Below are 18,910 nucleotides of genomic sequence, written 5' to 3' on the forward strand. Positions count from 1 at the left end.
TGCGAACACGGCGTCTGGAAGTCGCCCACGCAGCCATTATTGCCGTGCCAGTCTCGCCCCCGCGAGTGCGCCCTCTCCTCAGCCAAATTGAACCCATTGTATGCTAATGCTTTTAAAAGCTCTCATTTTCACACTTCCAAGCAAGCCAGCGCAACTAAATCAAACCCGCACCCCCGCCTTCGAAACACCTACTGGAATGCATTGCCTCCTGTAGAGAGCCGACCCATGGCTCCATTATTTAACAACTCGTCGTTTAGTGATTCTACAAAGCAGCATTCGGAGGCGCCAGTGCCACGTGCTGCCTCATTCCCAGAATCCAGGTTATAGCTCCAAATAAAAGGAAGACACAAAGGCTGGAATCCAACAACTGACCCCCTGGCAGAGTTTTCGACTGACCCACTGGGCAGAGACAAGGGAGGGAAGCTGATATGAAAGGAGAAAGGACAATAAAAGGGAGAGGCCGGGGGGCAAGAGGAGAGGCACTGGTGGTAATTAATCTCTGTTTCTCCTCAGAACAAGGGGACCCCCCCACTCCCCCCGGCCACTCTCTGCTCCCCCTTTATCTTCCTGCTGCTGCTCTTGGCTTCGTGCCAAGCGCAGCCTATATGTAGGTGGTGTGTCTAAGTGGGCCTATACAGTGAGTGACCAACAAACGCGCCAAATGGCTGCCTATAACCGGAGAGGAGAGGAAGAGAGGAGAGCCCTGGATGTCATTAGCCGACTGACCAACCCCTTTGCTTGTTCCCATATTTTTTCCCGTCCGCGGTACTCTGCACTGTTCTCACCTCTCTCTCTCTCTCTCTCTCTGCTGGTGGAGGTTGGTAGAGCTCGATAAAGAGAGTCAAAATAGAATGTGTGAATAAGGGGGGCATGGCTGTGCAGTAAAGTCAACCTTGGAGCGAGAGATTACACTGAAGGCTAAAATAAAGCAGGAAGAGGATGGAGGTAGAGAAGGGAGATGATGTGCAAAGGCTGAGGAGGTGCAGTGGGAGAGGTGGCGCCACACAACAGCAAACAGAAGGAGAGCAGAAGGATATGGAGCTCTATATGACCTGAATGCTGTAATCGCGGTGATACATCCGATCAAAAAGGTCCCCTATACTGCTTATGTGTCTACACAATCTACACAAACAGTGGAGAACAAGGTGCCATTTAAACAGGTGCGTTGCCGCACGCACGCACGCACGCACGCACGCACGCACGCACGCACGCACGCACGCACGCACGCACCGCACGCACGCACGCGCGCGCGCGTACGAAACTAAACCGCAGCATAGCTTCGTGCGCACATGGAAACAAGGCCAATGCTAATATGATGTCAGTGCTAGGAGCAGAGAGATTTATAATGCATCTGTCTGGGAGGAAGCCTGCACGCTACTTATGCATTCAACAGCCAAATGCCATTCGATCTCCCATCCTTTTTTTCTCCTTCTTGGCATCGGCTGACGAAGGATATCGCACAGACTTTCAACTCCATATTTTTGTACATCTTAATAAATGGAATAAAGTATTCTCTTCTTCGCTACTCATTAAAAAATAGAAAAATAAAAAAATAAATCAATCAAGTCAATCTATAATTTGGTTCTGTCAATGTCTTGTCACATGTGGGGCCGTGAAGACGCACATGTGATAGCAGGGGCCATGGTTCTGTGCCTGTCACAAATCCTTTAGTTAGTGGGGGGCTTAGAGTCAGGCCCGGGCGCCCAGACACTTTTCCTGTCTAGCAAAATACAAAATCAAATTAAAAGTATCTCTCTCTCTCCCCCCCCCCCACCCCCCCCCTCTCTCTCTCTCTCTCTCAGAGGGGACAGGTAATTCTCATTCTAAGATAAAAACCACAGAATCGTGTCTCCAAAGGCTGCTGTCTCTCACACGGGCTCAAGGACCCCAAGATTGTGGTTATTAACTTAAGTTTCTTTCTCTGACAGACAGGCTACATCCTCAGGGCTTAATGGAGGTAGCAGGGCTCAGATAAGATACCGTAGCATTGTAAATGTAAATATTATCCAGACACTTGGCCTTTCCCCCACACAGCGAAGACCTGGGGTATAATTACATAGATTGTCTCTCTATGATTTTCATTTCAGTTTTCACTATAATACATGCCATTTAAGATCACTGTCCCCATGGATGGGATATGTGTCTCAACTCTGTGTCACTGTGTGATTAGGGTCATTTGGCGAGACTTTTCCCTGCACAAATATATGAGTACATAGACAAATATACCTTGTGGCACCAAGAAACCTTTCAGCACTAAGCAAGTGCATGAAGATGGATTACTGGAAGGCAAAAATGGTAAATGGTGCATTTATATAGCGCCTTTAACCAAGGCGCTTTACATAGATTGTGCATTACATTCACCCATTCACACACACATTCATACACCGATTGCGGCGGAAGCCATGCAAGGTACCAACAAGCACATCGGGAGCAATTTGGGGTTCAGTGTCTTGCCCAAGGACACTTCGACATGTAGCCAGGAGGAGCCGGGATTCGAACCGCCGACCCATGGATCATTGGACGACCTGCTCTACCTCTTGAGCCACAGTCGCCCCAAACACACATACATACATATACACCAGTGGTTTTCAACCAGTGGTCCTTGATGGGGTTCCAGGTGGTCCCCAGCTAAATAGAGAGTTGGTAACCAAATGGACCCTTGTAGATATTTAAGTCCAAATGGTCCATTTGGTCTCATTTTACACTCTCAAGACTTAAACTTTTGTTAAACATCTGCATTTTAGCACATCTTTGCGCATTACTAAGATAATTCTACACATTCTCTTAATTGTGAAGAAGTCTACACAATTAAGAGAATGAAGAAGAATTGTTATTTTGATCAATGTTTGCCTGTTATCTCTCTTAATGCTACCACATCAATACAGCATGGAATTGTGGACAAAATCCTAACGATGACAACGATACAATATTAAGTTAAAGGTCTGAGACTGGGAGGCTAAATGGCATCAAATGGTGGTCCGTTGCTCAAATACCGAATAATATATATAAACGTTATTACAGGCTCATGGAAAAAAGGATACAATACAGTACATTTACCCAGCCCCAGGTTATAATCTAAGAGAGGCACTCATGCCAGTGTCCTCTAATCATAGATTACAGATGACAGAACTACGGCCAGGGTCTGTCATTAAATGACAGGCCCATGATTTGTGCTCTCGTTGAATGGATTAATTGGACACATTTTGTCCAATTAATCCATTCAACGAGAGCACAAATCATGGGCCTTGATATGATAAGGGAAACCCCTGGTATACACAAACACAAGGGAAACCCCTGGTATACACAAACACAATGATAAGGGAAACCCCTGGTATACACAAACGCAATGATAAGGGAAACCCCTGGTATACACAGACACAATGCTAAGGGAAACCCCTGGTATACACAGACACAATGATAAGGGAAACCCCTGGTATACACAAACACAATGATAAGGGAAACCCCTGGTATACACAAACACAATGCTAAGGGAATCCCCTGGTATACACAAACACAAACAGACATGATAAGGGAAACCCCTGGTATACACAAATACAATGATAAGGGAAATCCCTGGTATACACAGACACAATGCTAAGGGAAACCCCTGGTATACACAAACACAATGCTAAGGGAAACCCCTGGTATACACAAACACAAACATGGACACACTTACTTTTACACTTTGGGAGGACATTGCTCCATTGGCCGTTGGACTGGCAGGAGGATTTAACGGAGCCCTGTAGGACGTATCCAGTGTTGCAGGCAAAGTGTACGATGTCATTGAGGTTGAACTGCGTTCCCCGGGTCACGCCAACGGTAGGATTGCCAGGATGTCCACATGTGATGGCTACGTGGAAACAAAATAAACAATAATGCTTACTTATGTGGTGGAAAAGGTACTGTGGTGGATTGTTTTACTTAAGTAAAAGTATCCATACTGCAATGTAGAGGTTACAAGTAGGAGTAGTTTTACCTGAAATGTAGTGGAGTAGAAGTAAATGTGTTGTAAATTGGAAATACTCAAGTAAAGTACAAATACCTAAAAATTGTACTTAAGTACAGTACTTGCAGTAAGTAAATCTACTTAGTTACTTCCCACCACTGTATGCACACTATGCAGGAAGTTAATTATATCAATATTTAAATAAAGGAGATGTAAATAAACTAACACACTAATTATTAACGGTTTACTTTAAAATAGAATTAATGCATTATTATCAAAATACCCAGTTATTGTGTCTGGGTCCCTTTTATGCCCATATATGGAGCATTTCCAAATATGGAGTCTATTCAGATGTCAGAACTTCAGTGTGATGTCAGAACAGGTCAGCCAAAACTGCCCCCCAGTTTAAATGTGAATACTTTGGGACGGTCGCGACCCGACAAGGTGCGAGAACCTCTGTGTGTACTCACGGACACAGACGGGCGTCCGTCCGGACCAGCGGTGGTCCTGCTCACAGATCCGCACAGACACGCCGATGAGACGGAAGCCCGGGTTACACTGGTACACCACGCTGCCGCGGTAGTTGAAGTTCTCCCCAATGATCTGACCGTTCACTATGGGCTCAGGAGTACCACAGTGACCAGCTGCAGGCATGGGGACCATGGAGAGAGAGAGAGAGAGAGAGAGAGAGAGAGAGAGAGAGAGAGAGAGAGGGAGGGAGAGAGAGAGAGAGAGAGAGAGAGAGAGAGAGAGAGAGAGAGAGAGAGAGGGAGGGAGAGACAGAGACAGAGACAGAGACAGAGACAGAGACAGAGACAGAGACAGAGACAGAGACAGAGACAGAGACAGAGACAGAGACAGAGACAGAGACAGAGACAGAGACAGAGAGAGAGACAGAGAGAGAGAGAGAGACAGAAATGGGACTTTTATTATTTTGACAATAGCAATAGCTATTTTTTTTTATATCCCAACCCAAGTATATAATAGGGCTTAACTGGCTACTGAATGTGTTGTAATAATTAACAAAATCTGCAAAAAAACGTAAATAAAAGTATCTAGAGTTTTCAAGCAATACAAGTGTAAAGTATTAGACAGAAAAAAAAACCTAAAGTACAGTACATGAGTAAATGCACTTAGATACTTTCCGCCACAGGAGACATTGTCTTTTAAATGTGCTTTACGCTGATCTCACCAAGACACTGGACTTGCGTGCCGCTCCAGAGTCCGTTGGACATGCACTCTCGGACCCGCGAGCCAACCAGGGTGTAACCCGTGTTACAGGAGAAGATGGCGGTGGCTCCGTACACCATGAGCGTTCCGATCTTGTTCCCGTTTGGTGGAGTCCCGAGGTCGCCACAGGAGATGACTGAAAGATGAGGAAATATCATCATCCTCTGCTACGGTCAGTGGTGGAAAACACTAGACATTTATTACTTAAGTAAAAGTAAGTATTGACACCAAAATGTGCTTAAAGTACCAAAATCACTCATTATGCAGAGTGTCTCATTTCAAGTCTAAAAATCTTTTGAAAATAGCAGATCTACAAGCTCACAATGCGCCGCATCGCGATGCATTGTGAGCTTGTATATCTGCTATTTTCAAATGGCCGAAATGTATATGAAGTGGTTAATGTATGTATAGTAACTAGTAACTAGTAACTAAATTGTCAAATAAACGTAGTGGAGTAAAAGTACACTATTTACAGTAGATCTGAGATGTAGTGGAGTAGAAGTGAAAGTATTGGAAATTAGAATTACTCAAGTAAAGAACAACTACCTCAAAATTGTACTTAAGTACAGTACTTATGTAAATCTACTTTCCACCACTGCTGTTACATTATGTATCCAGCAAAAACTGTGATAGACAAAAATATTGATTGTCTTTACAGACAGAAAGATATACGTAGGGCGGGTGCAATAAAATTGATTACGGAAAAATAAAAAATCAATTATAATAAAAATATATATATTGATATCGTCTTACACCGTGGTTAATCAAACTATCAATTTAGTATAATTTAAAAAAGTGATTAGTTAATAAATAAAAACAAATTTTATTGTTAAACAATTTGTTTCTTGACTATTTGATTAATTTAAAAAAGTAATAGAATAATAGAATAATCACTAAGAAGATAATACTTAGTTGCAGCCCAGTTGTTAGTAAGAAAAGTAAAGCTAATGGCCACTTCACTTTCCTGGGGTTTTTAAATGGGCAATGTGTGTTTTTAGATATTTTAGTATTTCAAAGTGTCTGTGATGTCACAGACACTGGTCTCACTGCTGCATTACTACAATGACCATAATGCTTTGCTGCACTCACCCCACCTTGTGGAGAGGGGGAGGGCTGTCTTACTGAGACAACATGTAGTCCAGGAAGGACGTGAGACCAGTGTCTGTGACATCATTCTAAAACATACATATTACCCACATAAAAACCCCAGGAAAGTGTTTCTTGTCTCCCAAACATCACTAAAATAAGATATGGTTGCAAAAGGTCAGGTGTGAAGTGGCCATTTAAGTGCATGGGTATTTCACACGCCATATCATTTCCACTCACTATCACAGGCCGGGCGGGGATCCGGGTAGTCCCACGAACTGTTGGCCTGGCAACGGATGACCCTCTGACCCCTGTAGTAATACCCCGGGTCACAGATGAGCATGAGAATGGCATCGTACAGGTTCTGGGTCCCGTAGATGAGCCTCCACCTCCCGTGATCCACCGCGGAGTGGCCCATGTCAGGGCATGTCACCGCTGGAAGGACACAGGTCAAGCCAGCGTTATAAATTATAGGCAGTGGCATTATTGTACAGCACTTCAATCCTCCTCCTCCAACAATACACATGACATCTTAGTTCAGTGGCGTCAGTTCAGCCAAAGCTAACCTATGGCAAGGTGACGACACGCAAAATGTTTTGGGTATAGCCCGGTTATTTGCGTCTTTTTATGCCCTATTTTCCTCGTGTATGTGCGGGTATTTGACGGTATTTTCCTTCTATTTAAGTGTCTTTGAGACTGACCCTTGCCAATTTGCCATGAAGCTTACAATGTCAGAAATGTTAAATAACAACATAGGGCATACACTGTCTGTTTCAAATCAAATTAGGCAGCAACCTCTTGAGCCCCATTGCCCCTGCCGGCGGGAGCAGCGGCTGTCCACCTCTGAACAGCACTCAGCGGGTCAATGGAGACCCAATTGGTCTCCGGATCCAACTCCGATGTTGCGGATTTACCCCCTTTACCCCCCTGGGGTTTAAGAGCCTTTAGTTAGCCTCCATGCCTGGAGCTTCACTGCTAGCAGGAACATTTGTTTACCTGCTGGTGCCTGGTGGTGGTGGTGGTGTTGTTATCCTTATCCGGTGCATGTGCGCGTACATGTGTGTGTGTGTGTGTATGTGACTGTGTGTGTGTGTGCGTGCGTGCGTGCGTGTGTTATAAACAATTAAACATGCACGTATATCACAGTGACATGTATACTGTATAGTGCAGTGTGATAGGTGAACTTTCTAAAACACAGTATGACACCGAATAATATTGCAATAAAATACCAAACCTGGTAGCATCTGTACAATCCGTATAGTCACTGTAGAGAACTGCTACTGTGTGTGCATCCTTGGTTGAAGTAGGATGTGAGGAGTTCAAATGTTTTCAAGTTGTAGCCTTACGTAACTTGGCGCAGTGACCACACAAGTTTAACCCATTTAGGACTGAGGATCCGATTCTACAAATGTCTCCTAGACAGTTTTCTGACAAACATATGTTTGACTATAACAGTGGTTCTCAAACTATTTCATGTCAAGGACCCCCAAAATTCGATGTAATTGGCCGCGGACTCCCAACTGAAGATATGTTGTTCCAGGGACCCCCCCCCCCCAGAAGCAAAGATTTGAGTTAAAAACGTTCGATGTGAAAGCATTATATTCAAAGATTTGCGCCACATTTGCCCGATTTTTCAAACATATCAGATCTACAAGCTGTGAGCTTGCAGATAAACATATCAGATCTACAAGCTGTGAGCTTGTAGATCTGCTATTTTTCAACAGCTAAAGTTTGAAATAATAGCACAGATGCGTTCCCGTCCTACAGTTGGGTGCCACCGATATTGTCCCTTATCATTTGACCCATTTAGGCCTGACCTCAACATTTAAAAAAATCCTTCTAAATCCTCCAGTTTTCTGAAATAAATATTTTCACGATTTTTCAAAAATAGCAGACCTACAAGCTCGTAGCGCGCCACTCGGTGGCGCGCTATGAGCTTGTAGATCTGCTATTTTTCAATAGCTAAATTATAACATAATGTTTAAAACACCAAAAGGGGTTCCCGCCCAAAATGTGTTAAACGGTAATCAGGGTTTATCCGCTCTCTGCACGGTGCAGAAACTGTGATGAAGGATTTAACACTAAGCGAGTATGAAAACTGCATTTTAATCCGGAAATGATCCTCGGAGAACACTCAGAATTGAAAAGTTTCGTCGCTTTTTGAAACGTGACAAATGCCCAAAATGGGAGAGAAACGGATGATGGGATTGATCTGCGACCGTGAATTCCGTACGTGCGACGTGTGACAGTTTTAATGGGTTTCCTCTGCAGAAGGCGATGCATGCAAGACTCACGTATGCAATGGGGCGGCGCTTCGATGGGGCTCCATCTCCCGGACTCTTGACAGACGACCGAGGTGGTGACGGGGCCAGACAGCCGGAAGCCCGGGTTACACTCGTACATGGCCCTCGCTCCCAGCGTGAAGTCCTGTCCCACGACGCTGCCGTTCACTGGAGGCACCGGCATTCCGCACGACATGACTGGTGAGGGGAGGGCCGAGAGAAGGGATTCGAAAAGAGAGGGAGAAAGGCGAATGGAGTGGACAAATCAGTCAGTATTTCAGTGCATGTACTTGCATTCAGTGTTGATTTTGACAGCAAATTTTGATTTTAGTTTTAGTCATAGTCTTTTGAATAGTTTTCATATAGTTTTAGTCACCTGGAATAATTTAGTGTTAGCCTAATTTTTATTGTATTTTGGTATACATGTATGTTGTGAGCTTGTAGATCTGCTATTTTCAGCATGCAACAAGTGTAAAATTACTTGTGTCTTTTACTTATACTGGATCTATTGTCCACTAGTCCCTTCCTAACATTTTAGTCTAGTTATTATTTGTTGTTTCCATTTAGTTTATGTCAGTGATAAAAGGTAGTCCACGAACATTTTTCGCCATAGTTTCACTGCATGCATGCATTTTATTTTTCAGCTTGTGCAATATTGAACTCCCCAGGGATTCAGGGAGACGAGGAAGTTTCATTTGAGACGCAGCAACGTGTGCGTGGGTTCCTAATAGCCGCCTTGGCATGCTTAACTCACAACACATGGGCACTGCAAACGCACTCCCATCATCTCCGGCACTGTTGTGCTCCCGAGTCCCAACATTTTTCACAATGGTGAAACACTCATGTCTGGAGAGAGCACATACAATTCATAGGAGGGGATTACAGTACACCCTCTGTAGCTCTGACTAGACTGTCCGCCCTGCCGCGCTCCAGTTCCCACCTCGTCAGAGCTGGTTGGAAACAACACAAAATAGACATGCGTCTACGCAGGCTTTCATATTGCAATGGAAGACCCGCAAAGTTGCACAAAGAGAAGAGGAAAACTAAGCGGCGCCATTGCACACGTCTGAAATGTAAGGTCAATAAACATGCCTTTTAGCTGCGCAATTAAATGTCACAGCCTTGTATGCGGTCTGAAATAATTCAATTCATTGTGTGAATCTTGCAATGCTTGAGGGAGGAACTGCCAAATTATCCATTCCAGTTTATTGTGTATTAACTGCAGGCCACAATGCCATTAAGATGACAATAGAAGGCAATGGCATCATTTGTTTTTCTGTTATATTTTTCATTTTGAAAAATATAAATTGTCGTAAATGACTGCAGAACTGTCACACACCTGAGCTCAGGTCAGTGACATGTCATTAAGCTAAAGCCCAACACACACCGTCTGTGAACGCCGCGCGTCAAAACAGCTGCCTCCGTTATTTTCAATGAACACACCGGCGGCGTCAGACGCTGGCACGCGTTCACGCCTCGCCTGACGCTCCGATACGCCGCTGTTCTATTTTCCAGGCGTTGCTGCACGGCCTCCATCCGGGAATCCGTGGACGTCGCTGGCCAGCCGCGCGGTAGCGCGCCGCGTCCTGTGGGTGTTGCACACCCGCTACACAGACGGTATGTGTTGGGCTTAATACGCCATTATCTCTAACGGAATCCCTGAGGATGCCTGCTGGTGTAAGCTTCCTTGAAGCATGCCCCACATTGCCCCAGGCTTAGAGGTTATTGCTGATGGCCAATCATTTTTATAGTCATGTGTATTGCACTCTTCCGGATCATCTGAAATGTGAATGGCCAGGTGACCGAATTCAAACAAGATGATCTTCTCATGATCTTGAGAAGCGTCTCTAGAACGGAGGAGGCGGCGGTTAAGGTTCCCTCTATACTGCTGACACCCGTGTCTTTTATTTATTTTCCTTTGTTATAAATTGCACCTGTCCATCATCCCTTGTGGCCCGTTGTTATGGGGTCAGTCCTCACCTTGTGGCCCGTTGTTATGGGGTCAGTCCTCACCTTGTGGCCCGTTGTTATGGGGTCAGACCTCACCTTGGCAAAGTGGCACCGGCGCGTTCCACTGATAGATCCCCTGCTGCGTCCGGGTGCACGCGGCGCTGCTTTGGCCGATGAGCCGGAAGCCCTGGTCACAGCTGAAACGCAGGGTGCTGCCCAGCTTGGTGCCCGTCAGACTGTGCACCGTACCGTTGGCAGGGTTATTCGGGGGGCTGCAGTAGGCGGCTGTGAAAACAAGAACGAAGGATTATTAACACGTAGACCCATGTGCCCGTGGTCCCATTTCCCCCCCCATGGTTTGGTCATTTTATATTATATTTTGTGTGGACAACGCACATACTGTAGATAAATATCTCCTTTTGCCGGTCAAACTTGAATTGCCTGTTAAGTTAGCTACCCGTTTGAGAATGAATAGCTACCAGCATTTGTTTCTAAGCTAATAACAGAACTGGAATTGGTTCTGATACAATTTACAGCCATATAGTTCAGGTTTATATATTTTACAGTGATTCTGTAATTGTCATTTTATGCTGTATTAGCTCAATTCCACAGGCAGTGGAACGCCATTTACGTCCAATTGTAGCTCTAAGAATAATACGAAGGACAAAAAAAATACTGCATTGCAGAAACAGTTTTTAGGGTGGTCTGGTCCTTCATTTTGGGCTGGTGTAATATCATTGGTTTTTAAAGCAGGGGTCATCATGGGTTCTCGCCACTGTTCTTGAAAATACCTTGGATTTTGATGTCACCATGATGTACAAAAAATAGACGATGTACAACTCACAATATGTGTCACATTGCAACACATTGTGAGTTTGTAGTTCAGCTATTTTCAGTTCAGGGCATTGTGTACGACGTAAGTATAAATCATATGCTCAACACAATGGTAATGATGCCAGTAAGTTTCAGACTTATATATGCAGTTAATAATGTATGAACTGCACATCTGTCTTCTAAGGCTATACTGTGGAACCAAACGATCAGCTTTAGCTGCAAGGCCATCGTTTAAGGCAAACAATGCCGACTGGAGACAAGGGGGGAAATCGATTAAAGGGAAACTAAATGTTGTTCAAAGACGAAAACAGCAAGCGTGGGAGATCATAAAAATGATGGATCCACAATAATAGGAATAATGTATCTGCTTTTGTGTGTCAGCTAAATAGGTGTCTGCTATAATCGTACATCATCCCAACTGGTGCCATGCAGCAACAGTGCCGTGGTTTCTTTCTCTGTGGTTTTCACAGAAATGAAAAATCCCCACATGGGCCGAATTAATTGAATCCTGTACAGAGATCTCACAATAAGGTGGCGTCGCTCGTGTGCACACAACATGCACACCCGCCTGAGATGGTGTGCACACAACATGCACACCCGCCTGAGATGGTGTGCACACAACATGCACACCCGCCTGAGATGGTGTGCACACAACATGCACACCCGCCTGCGATGGTGTGCACACAACATGCACACCCGCCTGCGATGGTGTGCACACAACATGCACACCCGCCTGAGATGGTGTGCACACAACATGCACACCCGCCTGAGATGGATGAGCCGACATCTTTGGCAATATAGTAAGACGCTTCTCCTGTGTGTGTGTGTGTGTGTGTGTGTGTGTGTGTGTGTGTGTGTGTGTGTGTGTGTGTGTGTGTGTGTGTGTGTGTGTGTGTGTGTGTGTGTGCAAAGTTATACAAGCAACACCCATTCTGTGGAGATTGGACAACATTGTAGAATGGGGTAGGGTCGTGTGAGGTGAGCACGTGGCTTGACATCATTAGTATGCAAGTGGGCCAGGGAGAGAAAAGTATGTCACCCATTATGCTTAAATTTCTATGAACACATAACATCTAATATAAAAAAATGAATAATTAACTCAATAGCTCAAGCAGACCACTGCTGGGAATGAACCCCACCCTGTTTCATGCTATAACCTTCTAGCACCATGCATGCAGTCACACAGGGCTTCTAGCACCATGCATGCAGTCACACAGGGCCTTTTAGCACCATGCATGCAGTCACACAGGGCTTCTAGCACCATGCATGCAGTCACACAGGGCCTTTTAGCACCATGCATGCAGTCACACAGGGCTTTAGCACCATGCATGCAGTCACACAGGGCCTTTAGCACCATGCATGCAGTCACACAGGGCCTTTAGCACCATGCATGCAGTCACACAGGGCCTTTAGCACCATGCATGCAGTCACACAGGGCTTTAGCACCATGCATGCAGTCACACAGGGCTTTAGCACCATGCATGCAGTCACACAGGCCTTTAGCACCATGCATGTAGTCAAACAGGGCCTTTAGCACCATGCATGCAGTCACACAGGGCCTTAGCACCATGCATGCAGTCACACAGGGCCTTTAGCACCATGCATGCAGTCACACAGGGTCTTTAGCACCATGCATGCAGTCACACAGGGCTTTAGCACCATGCATGCAGTCACACAGGGCTTCTAGCACCATGCATGCAGTCACACAGGGCCTTTAGCACCATGCATGCAGTCACACAGGGCCTTTAGCACCATGCATGCAGTCACACAGGGCCTTTAGCACCATGCATGCAGTCACACAGGGCCTTTAGCACCATGCATGCAGTCACACAGGGCCTTTAGCACCATGCATGCAGTCAAACAGGGCCTTTAGCACCATGCATGCAGTCACACAGGGCCTTAGCACCATGCATGCAGTCACACAGGGCCTTTAGCACCATGCATGCAGTCACACAGGGCCTTTAGCACCATGCATGCAGTCACACAGGGCTTTAGCACCATGCATGCAGTCACACAGGGCTTTAGCACCATGCATGCAGTCACACAGGGCCTTCTAGCACCATGCATGCAGTCACACAGGGCCTTTAGCACCATGCATGCAGTCAAACAGGGCCTTTAGCACCATGCATGCAGTCACACAGGGCCTTAGCACCATGCATGCAGTCACACAGGGCCTTTAGCACCATGCATGCAGTCACACAGGGCTTTAGCACCATGCATGCAGTCACACAGGGCTTTAGCACCATGCATGCAGTCACACAGGGCCTTCTAGCACCATGCATGCAGTCACACAGGGCTTCTAGCACCATGCATGCAGTCACACAGGGCCTTTAGCACCATGCATGCAGTCACACAGGGCCTTTAGCACCATGCATGCAGTCACACAGGGCCTTTAGCACCATGCATGCAGTCACACAGGGCTTTAGCACCATGCATGCAGTCAAACAGGGCCTTTAGCACCATGCATGCAGTCACACAGGGCTTTAGCACCATGCATGCAGTCACACAGGGCTTTAGCACCATGCATGCAGTCAAACAGGGCCTTTAGCACCATGCATGCAGTCACACAGGGCCTTAGCACCATGCATGCAGTCAAACAGGGCCTTTAGCACCATGCATGCAGTCACACAGGGCCTTAGCACCATGCATGCAGTCACACAGGGCCTTTAGCACCATGCATGCAGTCACACAGGGCTTTAGCACCATGCATGCAGTCACACAGGGCTTGCATGATAGAAAATTACTGTAGGTCAAAAACCTAGTATTATGGCTGACTGTGTATGATGCACTGAAAAGGCCTGGTCAATGAGGAGGAGGGCCATTTACATGTACAATGGCATTTGTTCATATTTTGTTCTAGTGTTGTATGTAAAATAATATGGCTTTTTCGGTAAATATCGATTCTGAAAAATAAAAACGGTTCAATAGAACTTTTACATGGTAACGATACTCTACTTCTCCCATTGGTTGAGACATGCGCCACCACAGTGCACACGCGCACACACACACACAGGCGATCTGACAGACTCGACACCGGGCACTGCACTCCCTGTGGTGGTGTGGAACGCGTGTGTCAAATTTGAAGTCGGTGGGTCGAGCGGTTCTCGAGTAGGATTACAGAGACGTGGTGTATGTATATTAGGATACAGAAGAGATTTGACTGTGCTTAACATAGCTTAAAGTTGTTAGGGGGTGTGAGGCATGAATCTCATGTGACAGAGTTTATTGAGAAGGTCTGGATGTAGTCAGATGTTACATACACAGTTTGAGATGCACCATAGAAACCTAGTTCCAATATATAATGTGCTATGGATATTATCTACACCAGGGGTTCTCAACCCGTGGGTCGCGACCCCTCGGGGGGTCGCCAAATTATTTTAGGGGGTCCCCAAATTATTTAAAAAAAAAAAAAAAAAAAAAAAACGATTTTTCAAAAATAGCAGACCTACAAGCTCGTAGCGCGCCACTCGGTGGCGCGCTATGAGCTTGTAGATCTGCTATTTTTCAATAGCTAAATTATAACACCAAAAGGGGTTCCCGCCCAAAATGGTTTAAGGTTATTGTAGCAGTCAATTTATATTGGGGGTCGGGAGGGGGCGGGGCGGGGGTCCCGAGACATTGCCAAAGCATTTCCGGGGGTCCCCGGCCAAAAACGTTGAGAACCCCTGATCTACACCATACAATAAACAAATGAACACATGAAAAAAAAACCTAGACCAAATACTGAATGATGCTTGGACAATTACACTGCCAAAAGTTCAATGAAGACAGGTTTTCTGTAGTAGCGCATAGTCAACCCTACAGTTCACTTCAATACGTACATCTGAGATTCCTACAGCACACACAGCTAAATTCCATGCAGTCTGTACATTGTGTACAATTGTTATCACCATCACTCAGTCACACGCATCCGTCAGATTGTAATTGTCGAGTAGTCAGAGTTCAGAAAAACAAGCAATCGGTGATGTGGGTGGGTGTGAAATAAATCCTCACAGGTCCTTCCACAGCAACCAAATAATCATTCCAAGGGAAATTATTAATGCAATGAAAGTTTGCAAGTTTGATTTGTTTCTCGCACGGAATGCAAACCAAATCAGATGCACCGAAAACACGAGTGCCCTCGATCACCGTGTCGCGTGTCCTGATCTTGCACACTCCTCTTCTCCTTTTTCCTTTTTCCAACAAACAGAGGTGAAATAATACTCACACTGTAGAGTTTGGATTAAAACAATAATAATAATTTCCTTTTCAGGGTGTTTTAACCTCGGATGGGCGTGCTTTTGAGGTTAGGTTTCGTCATATAGTTTCTGTTATAGGTTTAAGGTTAGATTTAAACCGTTTCTGTGAGGATATGGTTAGTTTTAGGCGTAGTTTGTGTGAGGTTAAGGTCAGGGCAGTGCAAGTTATGTTGTGCCCTGGGCAAAAAAGACAGAAAGTGAAGGACTAGGGAACAAGGAGACAGCATATTATACAGTAGCACATTGAGTTGGCCGGGAACCAACATAGTGAGCAGTAGAGGGATTTAAGGATTTGTTCAACACCAGTTTGACAGGCAAGATTTTGTCTAGACAGACCAGCCAAAGAGATTCATCATCATCATTGTAGTCCTTGATGCCTAGGGTAAGGTTAGAGCACAGACAAACTCTGCGTCCATGCCCACCGATATGTAACACGCAGGCAGGGCTATGTTCCTCAGCGAGGCCTTCTGCTGTCAGTCATGGTGACTGGCGGCTCCCGAGCTATACCCTTGAGCTCAAACTCAATTCTTCACTTACACGTCTAACTCACCAACTCCCAACCCCCCCCACCCCCCCTATTCCCTACGCTGTCGATCCCTCCGTCTGTTATGGTGTACGCATTGTCCTCGCATTGTCCAACCAGCCCTCAGGCTCATGAGAAATGAGATCTAGAACGCATGTTAGGATTGAGAGAGAGAAACCGAGAAAGAGAGAGACGAGAGGGGGACGAGATGAGAAGAGAGAGAGAGTGAGACACGCACAGACAGATAGTATGTTTATCGAGTGATCGACATCCAGACAATACAATGACAAGATGTCAATGAAAGGAGTGGGAAACTGCCTAGGAGCCACAGAAGGAGAGAGAGAAGGCAGACAACTATAAGGGAGGGTGAGCAGGGTATAAGATGCTTGCTACAGCGGGTGATGGATGACCAGCCGATGGAGACAAAAGATGGATTGATACAGAACACAATGGGACAACACGGGATCTGCCCCAGCCATCTGTTTCCCCGTCCCCAGCAAGGTGTGTGCAATGCAACTCCATATTGGCCGTGGCAACTTGTGGGTTCTCAGCCGGATCACTTAGCTCCGTCTGTCACTTAGTTTCGGCTGCGGCAAACAAATCCATCACAGAGAATGGGAGAAGAGGGTGAAAATGCAAAACAGGTAAGGGGGGGGGGGGGGGGGGGGCACGGGACCGCGAATCGACAGAACATCCGGTTGGGGAGACAGCGATCCCTGGGCGAGAGGTGCAGGGAGACGATTAGTCAATCTGGCTGAGTGGTGTTGATATGGAACGAGGGGAGCCTGTTAAATATTTACACGGTTATAATTTATGGCGAGCTGTGCAGGTGTTGCGCGCCAGAGGATCTTCCGCGGACGCAGAGACAAAAACAGAAAAATAATAACCGATATGAACTGCATTTTTACTAATTTGAAGGCCCCATGTCGCACGAAAAGGGCTGCTGCAGGTGCCTACTGTCCCCATTAGGTTGGAATGGGTGGTGGTTTATATTTGTGTCAGCTAGAGCTCCTCCGGCAGCCCCAGAGAATCTACGCCAACTTAAAATGAGTCGACCCCCACAAAAACAAACAAACAAACAAAACCCAATAGTCATCCATCACGGGAAAATCCAAATACATTGCAATGTATTCCTGTATATTGTCCTCTAAATCGATAAACTGACCTGAGTAGCGAATCCGGAAGCCCTTGTGGCTCGTAGTGTGGTCGAAGGACCAGTGCAGGTAGACCTTGTTACTGGAGCTGGTGATGCTCAGAGGACTGGAGTAGTTACCACTCAGTGTGATCAGGAGAGGGCTCTGTCTCGAGGGGCCTGGAGAGAGAGAGAGAGAGAGAGAGAGAGAGAGAGAGAGAGAGAGAGAGAGAGAGAGAGAGAGAGAGAGAGAGAGAGAGATTTGCCAAGAATCCACCTTTGAAGTAAAAGGTTAAAATGAGCCCTTATGGGTCAGTTCTCAATCTCTGAGTTAAAGTCATGGATTTGACGGTTGATCCAATAGATTTTCAAGAATGTAATCCAAAACCAGTGAACGTCGGTCCAGCAATGCCCATTGATGCTGACATTTCCAGTGTACGTAGGCTTTCCCCAGATGTTGTATCCTGTATCCCACCAACAAACTGCGTACAGCTGTCTGCAATGCCACACGGTACATGATGGAATGAAAGTTTGCTCAGCACGTAATTGTGGAAGAAGGGTTTTCGATCCATGCTTGGTTTGGCAGCCCTCGTGGTTTGATAACACGCCCGTTTCCCCCGCGCTTGCCGGGAGATAAAAAGGTGTAATCAGCAACACTTGTGCGCACTGCGCGTCGTTTTCTCGGTGCAGCCATGCAGGCCAGGCCTCTAACTGTCCCTCTAATGACATGGAAATGCACAACCGAGTCGGATGGTGCTCCGTCACCGTGCCAACAGGGGGGTGCGCGTGCGTGCGTGCGTGTGTGCGTGTTTGTGTGTGTGTTGTTCCAGCAAAATCCTGAGTATAAACTTTCATACTCTCAGAGATAAATTAATACTATTATACTGCAGACAGCTTTATTTTAGACCATGATCACGGCTGTAATTTTTTCCCCACTGTGGGTGATGCTATTGGGCATCTTGGCCTGTGTATTAAAAGCCAGGGAGGGGGGTGGTGGTGGGTGGGTGGGGGGAGCTTGCTAAACATGGAGAAGGAGAAGTAGTCCGCTCCCGCCTGTACCACCCTACCCTTGACTTGTATATTATAACTAAACAGTTGGCCTTAGCCTGGCTCCAGCCCTGAATCGCTAGCCACACCCATTAAGAAAATATGTTCTGGCGATTCAGGTCTGGAGTCTCTGCCTATGGCGGCGTTAGTGTCGTTCGGAAATCCGATCACAGCAGCTGATTGGCCCAGTCACTCAACAGCGTCAGACAACAAACATGGCTGCCCCCACTGCGGTGACTCACGACCGTATCAATCTGGCTATTAAATCGGCATATGATAAATAGTAGACAGGTTTTATAAACATCCTCATCCGACATATTTTACCGCTTTTGTTCACATGCTAGTAGCGCTCGTTGGCTGTGTTTGTTTGGTTAGCAAACGGGTTAGCCATAGACACATGATTGACAACAACGTCATCTGATTTCCTACTATTCCGATTGGTTGGTATGAAGCAATCACCGAAGACTGCCGCTTTGACAACGCCCATCCCATAAACTGCTGCCGTGGGGAGGGCTTTCAGTCTGAAAATTCAGACCGAGTGTCAGGCTAAGTTGGCCTTAGAGCCTCTAGTAAGTTTTATCCTATGTGTTCTTGGCTTGACACTACTCAGCCTGACTTCATAGATGTGGGGTGTGTGTCATT

General features: G+C 46.0%; 1 protein-coding gene across 1 annotated transcript in view; it reads right to left on the reverse strand.

The window, feature by feature from the left end:
- Window positions 1-18,910, reverse strand: part of csmd2 (CUB and Sushi multiple domains 2) — a gene marked incomplete at its 3' end in the record, with an annotated part of 248,131 nt that overhangs the window by 55,893 nt on the left and 173,328 nt on the right. The window contains exons 41-48 of the mRNA XM_079522057.1: window positions 17,255-17,401; window positions 10,591-10,779; window positions 9,435-9,494; window positions 8,557-8,742; window positions 6,503-6,697; window positions 5,139-5,312; window positions 4,417-4,590; window positions 3,677-3,850 (exon numbers count right to left, since the gene is read on the reverse strand). Of these exons, the coding sequence (XP_079378183.1) occupies window positions 3,677-3,850; window positions 4,417-4,590; window positions 5,139-5,312; window positions 6,503-6,697; window positions 8,557-8,742; window positions 9,435-9,494; window positions 10,591-10,779; window positions 17,255-17,401 (1,299 nt within the window). The remainder of the gene's footprint in view (window positions 1-3,676; window positions 3,851-4,416; window positions 4,591-5,138; window positions 5,313-6,502; window positions 6,698-8,556; window positions 8,743-9,434; window positions 9,495-10,590; window positions 10,780-17,254; window positions 17,402-18,910) is intronic.

This window comes from Electrona antarctica (assembly GCF_951216825.1).
Source record: "Electrona antarctica genome assembly, chromosome: 15".
Lineage (NCBI taxonomy): Eukaryota > Metazoa > Chordata > Actinopteri > Myctophiformes > Myctophidae > Electrona > Electrona antarctica.